This window comes from Oncorhynchus gorbuscha, linkage group LG10 (genome assembly GCF_021184085.1).
Source record: "Oncorhynchus gorbuscha isolate QuinsamMale2020 ecotype Even-year linkage group LG10, OgorEven_v1.0, whole genome shotgun sequence".
Classification (NCBI taxonomy): domain Eukaryota; kingdom Metazoa; phylum Chordata; class Actinopteri; order Salmoniformes; family Salmonidae; genus Oncorhynchus; species Oncorhynchus gorbuscha.
The window spans coordinates 71651295-71672924 of record NC_060182.1 but is presented as its reverse complement, the minus strand read 5'-3'; the positions used below and the strand labels follow the sequence as shown (position 1 = coordinate 71672924).

General features: G+C 45.7%; 1 protein-coding gene across 3 annotated transcripts in view; it reads right to left on the bottom strand.

Annotated features, from left to right (window-relative positions):
• Positions 1 to 3822: 3822 nt before the first annotated feature.
• The window catches only part of LOC124046489 (kinesin-like protein KIF26A), a 108635-nt gene continuing 90827 nt past the window's right edge, over positions 3823 to 21630 (bottom strand). For all 3 annotated transcript variants that reach the window (XM_046366908.1, XM_046366909.1, XM_046366912.1), the window contains 11 exons: positions 19089 to 19298; positions 18602 to 18695; positions 17865 to 18127; positions 16788 to 16971; positions 14590 to 14749; positions 12238 to 12400; positions 8243 to 11513; positions 7059 to 7252; positions 6039 to 6059; positions 5541 to 5691; positions 3823 to 5351 (listed from right to left, as the gene is read on the bottom strand). In XM_046366908.1, the coding sequence (XP_046222864.1) occupies positions 5167 to 5351; positions 5541 to 5691; positions 6039 to 6059; positions 7059 to 7252; positions 8243 to 11513; positions 12238 to 12400; positions 14590 to 14749; positions 16788 to 16971; positions 17865 to 18127; positions 18602 to 18695; positions 19089 to 19298 (4896 nt within the window). In that variant the 3' untranslated portion in view covers positions 3823 to 5166. The remainder of the gene's footprint in view (positions 5352 to 5540; positions 5692 to 6038; positions 6060 to 7058; positions 7253 to 8242; positions 11514 to 12237; positions 12401 to 14589; positions 14750 to 16787; positions 16972 to 17864; positions 18128 to 18601; positions 18696 to 19088; positions 19299 to 21630) is intronic.

Genomic DNA, 21630 nt, shown 5'->3' with positions numbered 1-21630 from the left:
AAATTAGGTAAGTAGTGGGTAGGCAGGTAAGATAGGAGAGGGGGGGCTTTGAGATTTACTTTCTTTGCTTTGGTTCCGTCCAGCCCCTTTTCCCCATATTACCGTGTAAAGGAATAAAGTCCTTGTAAACGGTACCACATTCTGTCTGTTGTCATTCTTACTTGCACCTACAGTCCATACCTTTTTTCACTTCACGGAGAGTTTAGTTGAGGCAGGGTGTTGCGTTCCCTCTTCATAGAGGCGTGTGTAACAACCACTAAGAACTCTGAGTTGGCCCTCCTTTCCTGAGTCAAAGAGCACCCAGACCGAGTACGGCTAAAGGCTAAACCCAGCCCACCCGTGGAATGGATTTGAAACACTGCAACCAGCTGCTCCTGCCAGCCTGCCACGTCTCCCTCCTATGCTTTTAATCAAATTAAAAGAACAGGGAGGAGGCAAGACTGTATTGCTCAGCATGGCAGAAGGTCTACCTCTCCACTCATCTGTATTACACACCTGGAATATCACATAGTTGAGAACCATATTTGATAGCGGTGCCATTAATCTTGCTACACTTCTAATATCTGTTTGATGGCTGCATATTTAACTTTTTTTAAATCATTGCACAAAAATGCTTATGTATGCACCTGGGAGATTAATCATCACAAGCAGTTATTTGGCAGCAATAATACAATTAAATGAATATCTGTGGAAACAGTTTATTTTTAGAAAAGGGGGTGATGTGAATATTGGTTAGTTACCAGTTTTGGGCTCAAGACCACTAAAGCTAGACCGATTCAAGACCAGGCGGGCGGGTCGAAGACCATGTCAAGACCAGAAGGGAGGGTCGAGGGGTTGGAGACCAAGTCAAGACCAGGATTGTAGTGGTGTCAAATCACCACCATAATATGACTTCAAAATGTCCAGTATTTCTGTGTTCATTTTTCAGAACAACATGGATTCTTTAGACATTGACTGGTGAAAGAAATGCATGTTGAGGGAAAGCCACTGACAAATTATCACCAACCCAAACAGGGCTATTATAATAGATAAAAACACAATATGTTACAAATTCCCACACTCTCCGCTTACTAATAGTGAGCGTGCAAATGTTCAAATATCTCCCACTATTTCGTACCAGGAGCCAAGGAAATTCTGACGAGCGCAACAAAGTTTGAAGATGTTTTTCAACGAAAGTAAAGGGCCGTAATTCTACGAGTAAAGTTGTAAGCCTACGCTTCAATAGTCGATCAAATATTAATGTGTCGTGAAAAGAGCTGATATTTGACCTGGCAACGTAGTTTTATGGCCTGACTGAATGGGAGCTAATGACCTTTTCCACTCCGCTGGTCTCCGGAAGAAATTACGAACCGGTCTCGAGTCCAGACAACAAACAACACGGTTGGTTACTGAGTTTACCAAACAGTGACTGTGTGGAATTAAGGTAGACTCCCAATCAAATCAAGCATCTGAGTGTAAACTGTTGAGCAGGTGAGGCCAACAGGTCACTCAACTGTGTGTGGTGGTGGACGAATTATCGGGTGAAGAGAGATATAAATGGGTTTATATTCTTCAGTACCACTAGCCCCTCCCTTTTTCTTCTGGCCACCAATCTGTCTGATAAATCCCTACACGAGCAGAGTTGGCTCATAGGCCTATCGTGGCAAATGTAGGCTAGGCTATTAACCGCAAATGTGTTGCATTTGCAAATGGTCAGTTCCTCCTGCGCAAGCCCAATTCCCGCTTCGCGTTGGCAGAAAACATTGAAAGTCTAAATAAAATACGTTTGGCAAACGCCAACCAGATATTCCCTACCCTTTTTATTTCGCTAGTATTTAACTATTTTGATACATTTGCGTTCCAATTGAGGTTGAAAAAACTTAAACAACTGCTAAGCCTTCACGTTCTCAACCTAACATGGCTTTCAATCTAGTTTGACGACCAATTATTGTGGCTTTGAATTATGTAGGCCAAACCATTGGGCCTAACAGAATAGTTTGTTTCAATACAACCAATGAAGATTCACAATGTCAGCAATAAGAAGAAACCTAATTTATTCACAGATAAAACTCAACACGAGCTGCCATATCATACATTTATACACAAGGTCAGAAAATCCTATACAAAACCAAGGACATTAGAAAATATGGGTTTTTATATGAAATATGACATACTTCAACTTTCTTGAAATGTTTCGGTTTGGTAATAGTAATTTAATTCATGAAACAAACCCCACATTAGGGAGAGCAGAGGCGATATTATAAAAATCAAAATGGTAAAAATGGAATAGAAATCATTCTTAGAAATCAATAAAAATCTCATGCAGCATCTTCAGAAAGGGCCTGAGAGTATCTTTGAAAGAAAACAAATTAATATTTTAGTTATAAATCAAACACCAAAATCCAAAATACAACAAAGCTAGTTTCTTAGTAGATAACTAAAACCAGTCAATCATCTTTGTCTTCACCATTTTAAGAGAAGTAATTCAGACACACACATTCTGGCCACTACATACAATTGGTTGATTGATTTTATTTGCCATACAACATCAACATCTGAAGTTGCTTCATTGCATGTATAAACTGTGGTTTCTCATGGCCTTTAGTTAGGACATTACTCTTAGAGCCTATCCTAGTCTTTGATTGAGACATCAGGTTAAATTAGCAAAGAAAATAGAATGTTGGAGAGAAGTGTTATATATATGTAGCTTTGAAGCAGATCTAAGGGAGGGTTCTGTTGATCTACACTACATGACCAAAAGTATGTGGACAGCTGCTTGTCGAATATTTTATTCTAAAATCATGACGATTAATATGGAGTTGCCCCCCTTTTTGCTGCCATAACAGCCTTCACTCTTCTGGGAAGGCTTTCCACTAGATGTTGGAAAATTGTTGCGGGGACTTGCTTCCATTCAGCCACAAGAGCATTAGTGAGGTTGAGCACTGTGGTTGGGCGATTCAGCCTGGCTCCCAGTCGACGTTCCAATTCATTCCAAAAGTGTTCGATGGGGTTGAGAACAGGGCTCTGTTCAGGCCAGTCAAGTTCTTCCACACCAATCTCAACAAACCATTTCTGTATGGACCTCGCTTTGTTCACGGGCACGTTGTCATGCTGAAACAGGAAAGGGTCTTCCCCAAACTGTTGCCACAAAGTTGGAAGCACAGAATTGTTTAGAATGTCATTGTATACTGTAGCGTTAAGATTTCCCTTCACTGTAACTAAGGCGCATAGGCCGAACTATGAAAAACAGCCCTAGACCATTATTCCTCCTCTACCAAACTTTACAGTTGGCACCTTGCATTTCGGGCAGGTAGCGTTCTCCTGGCATCCGCCAAACCCAAATCCATCAGTCGGACTGCCAGATTGTGATGCGTGATTCATCACGCCAGAGAACGTGTTTCCACTGCTCCAGAGTCCAATGGCAGCGAGCTTTACACCACTTCAGCTTACGCTTGGCATTGCCCATGGTGATCTTTGGCTTGTGTGCGGCTGCTCGGCCAATGAAAACCCGTTTCATGAAGTTCCAGACGAACAGTTCTTGTGCTGACATTGCTTCCAGAGGTAGTTTGGAACTCGGTAGTGAGTGTTGCAACCGAGGACAGAGGATTTTTACACACTTCAGCACTTGGTAGTCCCGTTCTGTGAGCTTGTGTGGCCTACCACTTCGCGGCTGGGGTATTGTTGCTTCTAGACGTTTCCACTTCACAATAACAGCACTTACAGTTAACCGGGGCAGCTCTAGCAGGGCAGAAATTTGTCTAACTGACTTGTTTAAAAGGTGGCATCCTATGACGGTGCCACGTTGAAAGTCACTGAGCTCTTCAGTAAGGCCAGTCTACTGCCAATGTTTGTCTATGGACATTGCATGACTGTGTGCTCACTTTTATACACCACAGGTGTAGCTGAAATAGCCGAATCCACTAATCTGAAGGAGTGTCCACATACTTTTGTATATATAGTGTATGAGGTTCTTATAGTGGGAGTGAGAATGTTGGAATGCATAGAACCAAGGCTTGGCACCAGTAAAAAGAGTACAACACGAGCCGTAGAATTACCTTTGCTTGTGGCATCTCATCTATGCCCTTTTGTTCGTGTCAGTAGAACCCAGTTGAGGCTCATCTAGGGATAAAAATGTACGCACTGACAAGCACCACTATGCCTCGTCAGTGCGCACTGGACTCTGGACACCCCTAACACAGAGCACCAGAGAGAGCTTACCGTCACACCCATGAATCATGGCGTACACACAGCCTGTTGGGAGCAGGCCCTGTATGGTGTATGATATGTTCTGCCATTGCCAAATTTTCTATTAAATAAACAAGGGGCAAACATAGCTCAGCTCCACATACTTTCCTCTCCCCTTTTCTACACCTCCACCATCACCCATCTCAGCACCTCCACTGGGGCCCTTTGGGATCAAGGCAACTGGAGGGAGGAAACATTTACTCAACCCTGCTAGCTTTCACAGCTCCGCTGGCAGTGGTTGAGTGATAACAGCAAACCAAGTCCTTGACAAGATAACACAGAGCCTGGTTTAAAAAGGTAGAAAAACTACAGAACAAGAAAGATAACATAAGGCGCAAAGAGGCTGGGTAAATGGGCAAAATGCTGACTGAGGTTGGTTTGAAACATGAGAAAAGGCAAAGTTTGGGAACGCAATAACATTAGCTTATTGCTCTTCCTTTTTCTTCTTACATTTTTTTTACCTACAAATTATATTTTTACACACAATCATATAAATACACTATACAATGCAATATAAAATTATTATTTCTTAAAAGGAATATGTTCAGGGTTTGTTTAGGTATGCTGGTTATGATACTAGCACCATACAAAAAATTATGACTCAAAATAAGTTGAGTGAAAAAGGCACTTCTGGTTGTCGTTGAATGACTCTTGGGTAAATGATGGCCTCTCTCTCATCATGCAGGAAACACAGACACCGTTGTTGTCTGTGCACACGTTTCTCTCCCATTCCAACAAGAACATGTCCAGAACAACGAGGCACTGTAGATAAGTCGGTTCAGATCTCCTCTGTCTTCATGCAAAGACCCTCATCCTGTTTGTCTCATCTTTTGTCTTTTAGTTTTTCTTGTCACTTCATTCCAGCAATATGAACTGGCTGCTACATTTCATCATCATTCCTTTCTCACTTTCTGGATTCTCCATCTCTCATTTCGCACCTTCTCAGACTTCCACTTCTCGAAGTCCCTCTTGAGTGTCAGGCGGTGTTGCCACACTGATGTCGAAGCAGGTCACCATCATGACACGTGACTTGCATATGTTGACACAGAAATCCAGCTCCTCTGTGACCTGACTCAGGGCCTCCAGGTACTCCTGGGACTCCTTGTCCAAATCCTGGTCCACCTCAACTGGAAGAGAAGAGACGGGAGAGCAGAGGAGTAAAGTCATGGTCACCTACAGTCAACAGAAATACTGTCCACAGAATCAAGTTAACTATCAATAGGAAGATAACTTTCTATTTTGGTGGGGAATATGAAGAATAAAAAGGTGTAAATTCCCATATTCCCCTATCCTGGAATAGTCTAGCAGATACTCACACTCTCCTATCCACTTGCAAGGGTCCATCATCAACCGGGTCTTGGTGTCCTCTAGCTCTTCCTTCAGTGTCTCGTGTTTGACCTTCAGCTCCCTGATCTGCTGATGCCGCCGCTCCAGAACCTTCAGCTTACTGTTGAAGTACAGCAGCCCCTGAGAGAGCGAGAAAGAGAGAGAGAAACGATAGGGTGGTGAGTGACAGGAATGGTTTGAAATTCAGAGTAAGCTTGAAGATGAAGATTCATGGCCGTCATCAGACTAGCATTTTGTTGCTGCTGCTAAAGAATTGCAGGATATACAGACACAGTTGTGTATATTAACATTTCTGGACATTTTCCAGGTATTGTAATATAAGAATACTGGTTTCCTGTCACAATGGGCCGAAACCTCATTTGAGATCTGTGCATGCAATTAATGCCTGTTCTTCCATCACTCCAAACTATTCCCCAACTCCCATTACATAATAATGAAGCCTCAGCCATCCAGAAAAATCAACATACCTTCTCAACATCTAGGAATGGCTGTTAAAGAGGAGAAAAGGGAAGAAGAGTAAATACAAAAGTTATACAAAGAGTTATGATCTAACAGTTAGAACTCAAACAAACATGAACACACAAACAGACATGATACCTAACCTAACCCTGTGTATATATACACACAGAAAAATCCATGGGAACACAAATAGACATGTGAATATACACACATTGAAACAAGCCTTGATGCACACATTACATGCTATTCCAAAACTGGTCCGGGAATGATGGTCCCCAATTTGGCTTTCACAGCCATTCAACCAGTGATGGCTGGGAAAGACAAATTGAAGATAATCTTTTCCTAATTGAAACTAAATCAAACCACCACAAGCTGATTTAATATCTTCTCTTAACAAATCCCTGTCTGGCTACCTCAAACTTGTGGGAGCAGTTAATGACCCATAGCAAGTAGCACCAGCCATAAAGAGCCATCAGGCAGCCAGGGATGGGCCATGGTGATGGCTGATGGGCTGTGGAGGGGGGAATGCACATTCATCACAAATTCCTGGACTGCTCTTTTCACCACCACCCCTTCCCCCTCCGTCAACCAGCACCAGCCTCAGTCATATCTAAACCAATGAACCCCAGACAGTAATTGCATCCTGATCTCTTCACATTCCTTCAAAAGTCCGGATAGCGTAACACTGGGCTCTGACTGTGGTCACACAGACACTTAAAGGTGCCGGGAATCACCATTGGGCAGACTGAAAGTCAAACGTCTAAGATGCATATTTTCATCTTGTTCTTTAATAAGAAACTGGTGAAGGAGTGAGCCAAGACCTTCCCACGATGCCATGCCTGGCTTCAATGTAGCACATTCAGAATATTGCTGAAATCAATGTAGCACATTCAGAATATTGCTGAGCCTGACATTGCTCAGCAGCATGTATGTAGTGATGAACATGAACCTAATGACAGGACTCGAAAATAAGTTGTTACAGTATGGGGAGCTTGTATTACAGACAGTAAGCGTGACCCCTCGCTCACCTCGGCTGAGTCCTCCTGACGCCTCCTCTGGAGCCGTTCCACATCATCAATCTCATACACCTTAATCTCAAAGGGCTCCTTTAGTGCTCCTGACATGGGAGGCAGATCCACCCACTGGCCAGCTATGCCAGTCTTCTTCCCCAGGGATGAGGTGTCTGGCAGGGGGGCCGGGATGAGCCGCCGTCGCTGGAGCCCTGGCGAGACACAGACAAACAGGCACATCAATTACTGCTGGAAATATACAAATGGCAATATCGGCCAGGGCCGAGCAGTAAATATGTATGAGGCTGAGATGGAGATGTAAAGCGATAGCAGGCTTTAACACAGACCTCCGGAGCGTGCTGTTGATTGCATATGTATAAGGCTTTCACCACCGTCTATATCATAGTCCTACCACATTATATGAATTGAAAAGGTTGACTATATAAATCTACGAGAGCTGAAACATGGTCACGACTTTCCAGTGCTGTTCAATTCAGTTCAAAGTCAGCTCATTACATACCTTACATACATACATACCTTAATTACATTTCCCATATAAGAGTAATGTATTCTGCTGAATCAGAAAGAGAAAACCAATAAACTATAAGAATCACATTTTAAAAAGCTATCTTTACAAGATTGCCTGGGGAAGTTGGAGAAAACGACAGGTTGTACTCGATGTTGTTTGGGGATTCTGTGCTATACTTCTCTGCCGTGCTGCTTCGATCTGGAGAACTGCAGAACTGGAGTTCTTATTTCAGATGGGAACACCACTCAGTCTGCTTTTCAGCATGACACATCTAGTTAAAGTCAAAAGCAGTGAACCTTCACCCTTAACAACCCTTAACTAGGGATTTTCTAAGCTGCTCTGTGCAAGAACACTGCTTTTCCAAAGCAATTAGGGGGAATTTATAGACGTGCTTTGTGACTTCTAGACAAGAGGCTTTTACAGAGACAGTTGGACATATGTCCTCCATTAATGACCTTCCCATTATTTAACAAGTGGACTGTTTGACATCACATACAGGCTTGTAAAAAAACATCAAAGACTGGACTTAAACAGGAAGGCTTGTAAAAGGACCTAAGTAATGCTTGGGATTTTACGGAACTTCCACATGTTTTTGATTCCCTAACAGTATGGGGTTGTACAGGATATCATCAGCGATGATGCATAATGATGTATACAGATTCAGAGCTCTTACCATTGCGTTTCTTCGGGGACTTTGAGGTCCTGGGGCGGCCTGAGGAAGACATCCCACTCTCGCTCATGGAGTCGTGTGCAGAGGATGCACTGCCTGTGGCCTCACTGTCACGGATCATGCTCTCATAACCACTGCTGCCCCCGCTGTGGTAGAAGAGGGCTGTTCGGCCCATGGCTGGGGGCAACTCTCCACTCAGAACACTGCTGTTGTCACTGCCGTGTCCACTGCTGTAGCGCTGCGGCCTCCTGGGGGCTGTGATCTTACTGTAGGGGGAGGGCAGCATGGCCACAGGGGACTTGTCATCACTCAGGTTCACCCCACTGTCATTACCACTATCAGAGTCCCCTGAGCCCCTTAGGTGTTTGCCTGATGTGCTGCCTGATGCCAGCTCACTGACCCGGCTGTTGGCTGCCCGCATGGCCTGCCTGGTGCCCATGATGGTGCCCCGGCCAGGCTTGCTGTTGACGGCTGCGGTGGCCCGAGGGGCAGAGGTCTTACCAGTTGGGGGGAGGTTGGCATTTATGTTCCTGGTGGCTGGAGCTGCCAGGGACTTGGTGGAGGAGTTCAGGCCTTTAGAGTTGCTCGCTGACAATAAACGGGCCTTACTTCCATTGACCGCTCCTAACGCCCTGGGGTTAACACTACCTTTGACCTGCCCAGGTTTACCTAGAGCACCTGTGGTGGAACATGGGGAAGGTGGGGAGGTAGCAATGGCAGAGCTGCTTGAGATGGGTAAACCAAATCTGGGAATTGGCCTGCTGGATATGCTGCTGCCCAGGCTGGCCCCACTGTTCTCTCGGCTGAGGGTGGGTTTGGAGCCCACCATGGACATGCTGTCACATCTCTCCAGAGACGTCTGACTGCCGTAATGCTTCTGTCCAGCATCCCCTCTGGCCTTCAGGCTGGATGTGGCTTTGGCCGAGGTGTAGTCACCCTTGAGGCTGGATGTTTTGAGGCTGTTGGAGTCTCCTCTACAGCGGACCTCTAGCTCATCCTCTGACACTGTCCCCCTGGTGAGTAAGGGCCTCCCTGCCTCTCCATACGCAGACTTTAAGGCACTTTGGTGCAGCAGGGTCTTGTTCTTCTGATCCAGACTGGATTTGCGCACTGGGGGGAGGGGAGGTGAGTTACCACCAGGTTTGGGGAGCATGCTGGCTTTCTGCCCATTGGTCTTCCCATTTTTCCCCAGAGAGGAAAACTTGAGACTGTTGGTTGTAGCTGTGATGTCCTGGGTGGTGACCTTGGTCTCCGGGGAGGCATGGATGACAGGCACAGTGCCTAGGGTGGTGGCCCCTCGTCTGAGCTGAGGCATCTTGCTGGGGGACCCTGCTTTCTTGCTGGGCGACTTCTCACATCCGTCCACCACCCTCTGGGCTGAGGTAGAGCCCTGCACCTTGGGCTGGCGAGGTACGCTGTTGCTGTTGAAAACACCAGCTTTTCGGCAGGGAATGCCACTCACTGGGGTTCTGGGGAGCTTGCTTGTGGCAGTGGCACCGGGGACTGGGAGCTGAGGTTCATAGTGGTTGTCAATGCGCTGCCAGGGGTCCTCCTGCTTGGCTTCCTGTCTCTGTGGTTCATGACTGCTGCTGTTGCTGTTACTATGGGTGATGGATGAGGTAGGTTTAATTTTCCTGGGAAGACTGGAGTGGACTATGTAAGGGCCCTGGGAGGGTTGTGAAGAGGAACTGAGAAAGTTCACTTTCGCTGTTTTGAATGGGAATCTGAGGGATCCTTTGGTTAAGTCGGGAGACGGAGGGCACTTTGTCAGGGACAGTTTGCTAGACGCTGCGCTGTCACTGTCCAGTTCAGAAAAGCTAAAGCCGCTGTCATTCAGGGAGTTCTTGGTGTCCCTTGGGGATGATTCACAGTGAAACATACCCAGGGAATCCAGATACAAGGTGCCTTCTGGGCCGATGTGCTTAGTCTGTGGGAGGAAGACGTCTGCCGAGTGGGCCCCTTCACTCTCCAGAGTACAGACGCTGACCTCACTGAGCCAGGAGCTGATGGACGAGCCCCTGCTGCCCACACACACAAATGAGTCATCCTGTAAGGGGGTGTGCACCTCAATGTTGACTTCACTCCCCACAGCTGACGTGTAGGCGTCAAACTCATCGTTGATGCTGCTGATGATGCTGACGGGCCGGGAGCCGGAGGCCAGGGCCTGCAGGGAGCAGTCGCTGTTGAAGCTGATGATGCTGGAGGGCCGACCGTTGTCTATGATGCTGCCGATGGACAGCTCCTCCACCACAGTGAACACCAACTCATCCTCTCCGTTCAGCTCTACAGGCTGCTGCAGGGTCACCGTAGCCCGGAGGATGTCCCTGTCCAGGCACCTCTCTCTCAGGGTGGAGCGTAGCTGGCACACTTCTACTGGTCCCCTGGTCTGGACTCTACCAGACTCCCCCCGTTTCCCAGTCTGATGGCTCATTCCGACGGGCGGCATTCTAGTGGTGGACCTCTCCTCTGCCTCTCCGTTGCCTCTGCGTGAGTCTCTCTGCTGTGGGGGAGGGGGAGCAGGCTTGGGTAAGGGCTTCTTGTTGAAGTAGACCTTCTCCCGCACCACTGGCTCAGAGGCTGGCAAGGTGGCCACATCCTGTTCGATTGGGCTAGCCCGGCTCTCTGACATCATCACCTTCTCACCATCAGCACTCGTTCTGCACACGCTCTCTGAAACCCCTCTGGAATGTTCCAGATTAGACTTTGAGGGGCTTACCTGGGGGCTGCTGGATGGCGGAGTGGCTACAGATTTAGGAGGAAGTTTGGGTGAGATATTTTCCTGGGAGAAGGAGGCTTTAGTTACAGTCTTTAGGGAAGCTGAGCCAGGGCCTTCCTTTGCCTTGCTGTCTATCTGTGGGCTAGCCTGACTTCCCCTACCCTCTCCAACGAACGCTGTAGGCTCCTCGCTGCCGTCAATACATTCCAGGCGTTCCTGCAGCTCAGCAAACGTGTTGCACATGAAGAAGTGGTCTTTGTCCAGGGGGCCCTCTTTCCCAGAACGCTTCCTGTTCAGAGAGGGGATGATTGGAACGAAGGCAGGGGGGCCCTCGTTGTCACTCAGCTCCCTATCAGAGATGGCGGCGCCGCCCGGACCCACGTAGATGACGGTGTCGCAGGATTGCTCGCTGCTGGAAGAGTAGTCTGGGTTGCTGAGCAGGGAGGGCAAGTCCGGGTCCAGGGCTACCGTCCGGGGGTGGAAGGGTCTGAGGTGGGGCGGCCGACGGATCCTCCCCTCCTCGCAGGAACTCTCCCCTCCAGAGGAGCTGGATGCATACTGCAAGACAGCCAGAAACGTACAAAACAGTGTATATGGGATATGTGTAAAATGCTTAGTACAAGACTGCTACATAATTAGAATGTCTGCACACGTCTTATATTCAAGATATAACATCATTACTTTAGACTTATTTAAACAGTCTTTATATCATTTTTCCGCATGTCTCTCTTTCAATTTATATTTAATTCAATCGTGTAATAATAAATCCCTTTTAAAATGGCCAGTCAATACATTTAAAGGTTAAAAGTGCACATCAATAGGCACACTGAAATTTATGTCAATAATATGAATTGGTGTGCGTGGAATGCATTATAATCACGCCGGAGACCAATGCAAAATAAATACATGCTGTCGTTCCACCTAATTATCTGGAGTAATTATTTCCCTAATCCTTAGGCAGCCCTATTGATTACATGATTATGTGTTGAGAAGCCAAGAAAAACTAGCTCTGAATTATGGCACTAATAACCTTGCATTAACAGAGGTCCCGATTCATTTCATGCCATGAAATGGTGAACAATGCAACTTCTGTTAATAACACCACTGTAATACACTCTTGAGATCACTAAAAATGTATATAACTGTGAGAATCTATGCCTTTCCCTCACCAAAACAGTAAGTGCTGTGTTCATCAAAATATGTTCAAATAGAGAATACCCATGCGGGTATACCACTGTTTACGGCCTATGATACTGAAAGCTCTTTGAGTCGAGACACAGACCTTGGACTTCTTCTTCCTCATGCGGTGGATGCGTGAGGCCAGCTGGATGGTGGTGAGGGAGTCAGCGTAGTTAGCAGAGGAGTCAGAGATGTGGGCGATCATGGTGGTTCTGCAGTTAATGTTCCCCAGCGACTCTCTCAGCAGCATCGTCAGTTTGCTGTCCCTAGAGATGATATGTTGACACACACACCATCATTATCATTACTGCTCATGAAACGGCAGGATCTTTCAGTGCCTTATATCCCTGTCTGTGCTAATGACTAGCAAACAAACGTTAGTGTTGGTTGACATTCAACCAGTGTCCTTAAAACGTAATATTAGTCTGCCAGAGACTCATTTCATATTCTTCAACTGTTATTTTCGGTTCAAACCTCTTAGTATATTTCCTTTACACTACAGGCTCTATTTGTGGCTGGTGGTAAGGAGGCACAATGTCAAATGCACGTTAGTTTGCAATTTTGTCATGTAAAAACTGGTGCACTGGAATTTTCCAGTCCTAACGCCAGGTTTGGTAATTTACCTGTCTAACATCAGCTCACCACCACTGTGGTGGGATGGCTGGCAATATTTGAGGCGTGTCCTTAAAAATACTTGCAAAAAGGACAATTTCATGCAGTGCTAAATGGGAAGTTTTAAGACTCTTAACAGTAACACATCTGATAATGGCATGGATTTTGAGTGCAGCCTATCCAGTAGTACCCATAGTAGAGACATGTGCATTTTGTGAATCTTCTATTTAGAAACAAACTATTGGTTTCCCCCAAAAAACGCTAACCAAGGTTGCCAGGTGCACGGTGTTTCCTCCGGCACATTGGTGCGGCTGGCTTCCGGGTTGGATGCGCGCTGTGTTAAGAAGCAGTGCGGGTTGGTTGGGTATCGGAGGATGCATGACTTTCAACCTTCATCTCTCACGAGCCCGTACGGGAGTTGTAGCTATGAGTTGTAGCTACTAACAATTGGATACCACGAAATTAGGGAGAAAAAGGGGTAAAAATGTCAAATTAAAATAAATAAAGCAGATGGATTGTTTTTCGTTTAATTTGATTAATAACCAAACTTTTCACAAATATTACCCGTGCATGGGTTTATGGTGATAACGTAGGCTACATGACTGGAATTTCGTCTGCTATTTCTGGAGAAGTGCAAATATGATCTGTAGGATGGTTCCACGATGTTTATAAAACATTACATTTACGAGCAGTATAATGGTGAATTGATATTCCCCCTTTCCCTTTACATTGGATCTTTATCCAGCTTCTGTGAAAAGTTTGAATGTGCGTAAAAACCTCCATGGTCTAAGTTACGTTGTTATATGCCCACAGGGAGCAACTATGGTGCTGTAACTGTATTTAGACAGCCTATTTAAAACAAGATATTGTTTAGTTTTGATTCAAATTTGATAACAATTAGGCTATACACTGTCTTTTAGTCCTTAGCAATAGCCTTGTGAATTTAATCCATCTTATTTACTACATTTGGCATGTCCATGCCCAGACTGCAATTTACAGTAGGCCTAGCCCCTATATCAGTGTGAATACTATAGCATATGTTTAACAATGTATTTCCATATTGAAGCAATGCAACTAGAACATGTTCAACATATTTAGCCAATGTGGGGCAGGCTACTTAACAAACTAGACTATAACGGACTAACATTCCAATTGGAGTTGATGACAATGCAATACACAAGACCGTAAATACACAACTTGAAGCAACCACATATTTAGCCATGAAGCATGTTCTGATTGGCCAGTGAGGGGCCAAACCTTGACACACCCTTAACTGGTTTTCAGCAAAACCCACCGCCAGCAAATGTGCCTATAATTGTGGTGGTGAAAATAGCAAAAATATTTCTGACACACCCACGAACCTATAGTGCCACCACCAGCACTTAGATTTACCATTGCGCTAGGTTTGGTAAAATAGAGCCCTCAGTATGCATTGCATTACCCAAATTAAATGTTATCTGTCTATTGACCTCATTTCTGATTCCATAGTGTAGCAAAATCCAGGCTGTATCACAATCAGCCGTGATTGGGAGTCCCATAAGTTGAGCATAATTGGCCCAGCGTCGTTCGAGTTCGGCCGGTGTCGGCAGTCATTGTAAATAAGAATTTGTTCTTAACTGACTTGCCTAGTTAAATAAAGGTTAAATTAAATAAAAAAAACTACATGGCTGAGAATGATACATATCTTTAAATCTATAGCAAGCTAGATAAACACAGCCTTGATAGTGAAGGTAAATGTACATGAATAAACTTGTCTCAAACATTTTGATTACGTACTCGACTTCATACTGGACACTGGTTTTACATAATCAAGGTATAAAAAGTACAGTACTAGTTCCCCTACCTGTAAGGTACATGCTTGGCTCCATTGGCTAAAGCCATGATAACATTGCCCAGCGCGGTGAGAGACAGACACAGGCCTCCCCCTCCGTCTCTGCTCTTACTTAGCACCTTCTCACAGCTCCCCAGGTCTATGAGGTGCAGCCTGCTCCGTCCGCCCGACACTGTAGATGACACAGGAGGAAGAGCCAGGTGAGGTTATATCCCAGCACAGACACATTCAGACACTCCCTCTGAAGGAAGACAGGGTTCCCACGTGCTGCTGCGCCATTTAGGCAGGAGTGGCACAGCCCAAACCAGACCAGACATGGCAGTCTGATTTATTCACAAGTAGGCCTTTCGGTCTGAAGTGATTAAAATCTGGGCTGAGATTGTCTCAGTTTAACAGACAGGTAATAAGGTTCCAGAAATTAAAGGCTCTTGTTGTCACATGGATACAAAAACTAGTTTGGGGGGCTGTGCTATAAAATACAAAATGAATACAGTAATTCAGTGTAGACGGAACATGAGCAGAATTTCTCCAAATGTTATTCAGCAGCGAGGCAGCACATTGTAATGTAAATGTAGGTCACTGATATGTTATTTCACATGATTGGGAGAAAATGACAGATTTTCAGACTAGGCGGCGAACCATTAAACTCTTGTCAGCAATACTTATGGAGTGGAGTGCTTGAAATAAAGGTCAAATTAAATGTAAAAAATCTGTGCGCACTCTCCCTCCACTTAGCACAACACATGGATGCAAGCAAGACACTTTTTTATAGAGGCTAGTGCGCACCCATCCATAAACACTACAAATGAGAGACTTCAGGTTTTTTATCCATTCAGAGTTATTCAGAATTTATCCACCATCTAGCCCAGTGTGGTGCAGTCTCCTATGGCTATGGTGGTTACCTCTGGGAACACAGACACTTGAAGAACTATCATCAGCACCAGAACTGATGAGGGAAATTACATCTGCTACTTAACACTATCATTAAGGCATAATAAAGTCATCATCATTAAACTACTGTAGGTCATTATTTTTACTCGATTAAGTCCATAATCAGCCAGTGAAATATTTTTTTTCTGTTCATGTGCAGCAATATGGTTCTGTGCATTTATCTCTTGCGGAAGAATCGAAAAGGTCAGAGCACTTGTTGAATCGAGTGAAATTATCAATAGAATAGCAGAATGATGAATGAAAATCTGAAACTATCACAGTCCGACACTAGGACACACAGAGTGACACTAGAGTTCAGAGAGAGCCTCACTTCATGCGGTACTGATAGATAGTATAGTAGTAATAGTGTCGTAGTAGTAGTTGTACTCACTGCCTCCCTTGCCACTCTTCTCCATGTGGTACTGATAGATAGTATAGTAGTAATAGTGTCGTAGTAGTAGTTGTACTCACTGCCTCCCTTGCCACTCTTCTCCATGTGGTACTGATAGATAGTATAGTAGTAATAGTGTCGTAGTAGTAGTTGTACTCACTGCCTCCCTTGCCACTCTTCTCCATGTGGTACTGATAGATAGTATAGTAGTAATAGTGTTGTAGTAGTAGTTGTACTCACTGCCTCCCTTGCCACTCTTCTCCATGTGGTACTGATAGATAGTATAGTAGTAATAGTGTCGTAGTAGTAGTAGTTGTACTCACTGCCTCCCTTGCCACTCTTCTCCATGTGGTACTGATAGATAGTATAGTAGTAATAGTGTTGTAGTAGTAGTTGTACTCACTGCCTCCCTTGCTGCTCTTCTCCATGTGGTACTGATAGATAGTATAGTAGTAATAGTGTCGTAGTAGTAGTAGTTGTACTCACTGCCTCCCTTGCCGCTCTTCTCCATGTGGTACTGATAGATAGTATAGTAGTAATAGTGTCGTAGTAGTAGTAGTTGTACTCACTGCCTCCCTTGCCACTCTTCTCCATGTGGTACTGATAGATAGTATAGTAGTAATAGTGTTGTAGTAGTAGTTGTACTCACTGCCTCCCTTGCCACTCTTCTCCATGTGGTACTGATAGATAGTATAGTAGTAATAGTGTTGTAGTAGTAGTTGTACTCACTGCCTCCCTTGCCACTCTTCTCCATGTGGTACTGATAGATAGTATAGTAGTAATAGTGTTGTAGTAGTAGTTGTACTCACTGCCTCCCTTGCCACTCTTCTCCATGTGGTACTGATAGATAGTATAGTAGTAATAGTGTTGTAGTAGTAGTTGTACTCACTGCCTCCCTTGCCACTCTTCTCCATGCGGTACTGGTAGATGTGCAGTGTGAACAGCATGTGAGAGTTGCGTCTCTCCTCTTCATCTGTGTCTGGCCTGCTGGTGCTGCGTGCTGCGATGGCTGCATCCAGGAAGAAGGCTGCCTTCTCTGCCGTGGGGGCGCGGAGCTCGCTCTGGTTCTGGAGCTGAGGGGGGAGGAGGGAGAGAGGGTAAGGGGGGTGTAAAAAAAGATCAGGGGTAGAGAGAAGGAAAGAGCATGGAGTTGGAGAGTGAGGGAAAAGAGTGAGAAGGGAACAGGGGCAGGAGAGAGGAAAAAGGAGAGAGAGAGAGAGAGAGGGGAGACAGTTAATTGGACCCAAGCACACATTTCTTGCCCATTAGATTGGGTCTCCGAGGCAATTATAGGGAAACAGATATGCACACAGAGGGAGGAGGATTAGGGGAGGTAATGGAGGAGCAGGGGGCAGGGGCACTTTCCTCCACACGGATGTGGTGGTGGATGGGTGTGGAGAGGGGGGCATCTAGTAGGGAGACCACATCACGTGGTTACTAAGAGGAGGAGGAGTTGTGAGGATCTTCACAGGACTCCAGGCAGCCTTTGAAGTCACAGTCCACACAGAACCCCAAAAAACAACATCAGACGGCAACACCTGTCAGTGCCTTCAATCCCCCATCCCCCCAACTAGTCCCGTTGTGCTGCAGAGGACCAGAGCTAACACAGAGGTAATAGATGCTGATGGATGCTGACAGGGGAGTCAATAAAAAGGTATGGAAAAGACGTCGATATTGTGGATGTCTTTGGTGAAAATATAGAGCAGGGATTATTGAGATGGGTAAGGCAGGGCAATATGGGCTCAGAGTACACAAGAGGAAAGACCTGGGAGATGAAAGAACTGACAATACAAAGGCCTAAATCTTTGGGGCAGACAGAGGTAGATGGCAGTGAGAATCAGATCAATACACAGACACTAATATATACCAGACAGAGAGAGAGAGACAGAGAGGGAGAGAAATGGAGAGGGAGAACAAAGAAAGGCAAGAAAACGGGCACATGTCTAGACGCCTTTTTTCCCCTCACTTGAGTGCCACAGATAGGGTCCTCACGCAGGTACACCCCTGGGGACTGTCCATCCTGCAGGCTTCCTATGGACACCTCAGACAGGAGGTCCTTCAGAGCCTCGTCCTTCCCACAGATCTCCACGGCAGACACGCGGACAGAGAAACGCGTGCCCGTCTTTTCCTTGCGCTCATTGATGAGCTTGAAGAGCCAGGAGATGGCGCAGGGCACAATGCCCAGGCTCTGGGTGGAGCAGTCTTTGCCAATCATGGTGAACGTCTTGCCTGGAGATGGAGGAGAGGGTGAGAGGAAAGGCGTATGGATACATTAATATACAAGTAATACAGCCTGCTGCTCATGTCTCTCATAAAACTGGGAAGACTTGTAAATATGCTGTCTGGATTGGGTACAGTTGATTGGGAATCTACTGTGTCTATAAGAACTTGTGAAGGGGGTGATTCAAGGAACAATCACTGTAGGATGAGCACAGTGGAGAACAAAAGGGAAAATGAAGCTTGTTTTGAGAAATGACAGCCCCTCAGACTGGGTGAAGAATCCAGGTCAATGACAGTGGGTAAAATTAAAGACACCCCTCACCACCGTCTCTCACTAGCCCTTGCTCATCCAAACTCTATATTGTCTTCTCCTCAGCTCACTCCCGTGCACCACTAAACAATTTGTGAATGTGAACATCGAACCAGGCTGTGAAAAATAGTGTTTTTCTTTGCCTGATGAGGGGAGAAGAGGGGCTTACTTACCGAGCCTGACGTGGCCGAAGCAGAAGATGCAGCCGTCCGCACCATTCACCACGGACTGGATGACCTCAGACACCGTCCCTGAGCACACCTCCGCCTGACGGAGACCGAGAGGGAGAAACATAGAGAGTGTGTGAGAGAGAGCGATAGGGGGATTAGAGGGCAGAACAGAGTTGCCTGGCTGTTACTCAATCACCGTCAAGTAAACATGTCCTCAGTGTCTGGCCCTTCCACTTTGATCTTAATTTGGCCATGGTTCTACTAGACTGTAAGGACTGGACTGGGAGAGGAGAGGTTAGATATAACTGGACTATGAAAGGAGAGCTTAGATATAAGTGGACTGAATTCAATTCATTCCCCAGACTTAAAAGCCCCAGCTGTTGAGGCCCATACTGGGAAGAATGCTCCCGACCCAAGAAAGGCATTTTTTCACTAAGTCCCTGGACTGCACCCAGCCAGCATACACAGTCTGCAACTGCTTGGTCCTTACTTGAGAGGCATCTTGGGTAAACACTGCGTCGAAAGCGAAGATCTTTGGGATGGCCACGGTGGCTCTCCTGTGCCCTGAATTGGTGTGGTCGTTGAATGAGGGGTCGTAAAGGGTCAACTGCTTCTTCCTGGGGTCCACCTTCAGGAAGGACATGGACTCGGACGAATCAGGAGCCTCCAGGGAGGGGCAGATACGCATCATCACTTTCACCTGCAACACAAGGAGAGGAGAGGGAAAGTGAGAGAACATAGATGTAAGTAAATATGGCAAATGTGTTAGCACACACATTAAAAACAGATATAACAGGCAGATAACATGGCACATACAGTACACACAGACATGGGAGGAATTTGTAATGGAGAGAGAACAGAGTCAACACAAAGCCTAATTTTTATTTTTATTTTACCTTTATTTTACTAGGCAAGTCAGTTAAGAACAAATTCTTATTTTCAATGATGGCCTAGGAACAGTGAGTTAACTGCCTGTTCAGGGGCAGAACGACAGATTTGTACCTTGTCAGCTCGGGGATTCGAACTTGCAACCTTTCGGTTACTGGTCCAACACTCTAACCACTAGGCTACCCTGGCGCCCCAGGTGTCAGTGTACGGTTGAGATTGTAAATCATAACAGTAATGACTGTGACTCTGAGCCGACCACCATGCTGAGGGATTATCCAACTAGCAGGCTGCTCTCTGGACCAAGAGCAACTCTGTAGCATTGGAACATATGGCCTCTCTCTCTGATCTGTTTGTATTGAGTCTAAACTTAGAGTCCATAGATTCTGTGTCGCTTCAGTTGTCACGATACACCATGATCCTAGCAGGATGGTATGTCACTGGTCGTGTTTAAGGTGTTGATTTAGCACACCTCTACTGTGACATCTCTCATCTAGTCTAATGTTGGAACTATGTTATGGCCATGACAAGTGGAGCTATTCTGCCAGCTGTGTCTGTTGGCACTTCCTGAACTGGAGAGAGCAGGTTTCATCTGCATGCACACCACGTTATAGGTGAAGCTGTGTGTGTGTGTGGTGTATGCGCGTGTTTTAATCTATGTCAGTCTCCCTGACTAACCCCCTCAAACAAATTCACACTTTTTTATTTTGTGACAACTGCAATACCATTTATAAAGAACATGTAGGAGCGGATGATTCCTTTGATAAGAGAAACATCCTCACTCTGTCAACATTTTATTGTGAAAACTCAACCTTGACTGTCTTGTAGTATGACAGACAGGAGACATAAACATCTCTGTTGTCAGGCAGAGGAATGGATAATGGTGCTTCTCCTCGCTCTGAAAAATCCCTGAAAGCTCAGTGCGTTTCGGGTTTAGCATAATGGTAGTCAATCCACTGAACCAGTGTATTGGCACGCTCCCCCACTCCTTCATGGTTACAAACAGCTTGAGATTTAACAACCATACATTGATAAGGAGTTCAATCGGGGACAATAAAAAAAACAAAATGACTATGATGCCTGTGAGAGGCTCTGTGGTATGAAGCAGCTGATTATAATTCCAACTTTTCCCCCCACCTCCCCTTTCTGCAAAGGCACCTACACCTAAGACTGGTCCTTTCATCCTCTGTGTGTCTCTCCTATGTCATTCGCAGCACGCCCACACAAAAGGCCTATTGTTCCCATGGCTTGTTTATAAATATTGCCACAGATCCTGGCTCCGGCACTAAGGAACAATGTGTGGTGGCGATTCCATTCTGCCACAGAGGGAATTCCTCTCCAGTGTTCCGGCAGCCAAGTGCAAACTCTCTTTGTGCTCCGTGGGGGGCTGTTATCGTGACTGACGTGTACATATGTTGAGCAAATTACATTTGCTATGACATTTAAACCGGGCTTCCATATATGACTGCTGAGCCAAGCGGGTGAGGGAGCGTTAGCTAACGTCTAGAGCTGCTATATTTACATTGGCAGAGATGCGATACCAAGGCCGGCGAGGATCGGCTGGAGCCGCTGCATTTTAACACCTCGGGCCTCTCTGCTAATGGCCCTGTTCCCCTATCTTTTGATCCCACCAAGAAATCCATTAGCTGGGATTTTCCCCCAGCCACCCCTCTACATGTCCAAACCCTCCACAAAACACATCGAATGGCTGTAGTCTGGGTCAGCATTGACATCAACTCTTCATGGATGGATATGCGTGTCTTGAATAAATGCATAAGAAAACATCACAGCACCCATTCCCCTCATTGTTTCAGTAATTTCTTCAGAAATGCACACTGTAGATTAGGTGTAAAGGAGCTGGGATGAATTGTCTACCGCAGACAAAAGAATGTTGGCAACTCAAATCGTGTTGGTTGCGGTTCCTCAAACAAGCATTGTTGCACAGCAGTGAACTCTTGGTAGTCTGAACCAGGTGACTGCAAACTTCAAAAATGTCTGAGACACAATGACAGGTTGAGTTTCCCGTAACAGTGTGCTTAATGAAGAGGAAACCTGGGGTTATAGGCTCAGAACAATGCCGTAAACAAGCTGATTTCTCTTTTCAAAACAAGCCTATGGCTGTCACAGATGTCTAGCTCAGTAAATCG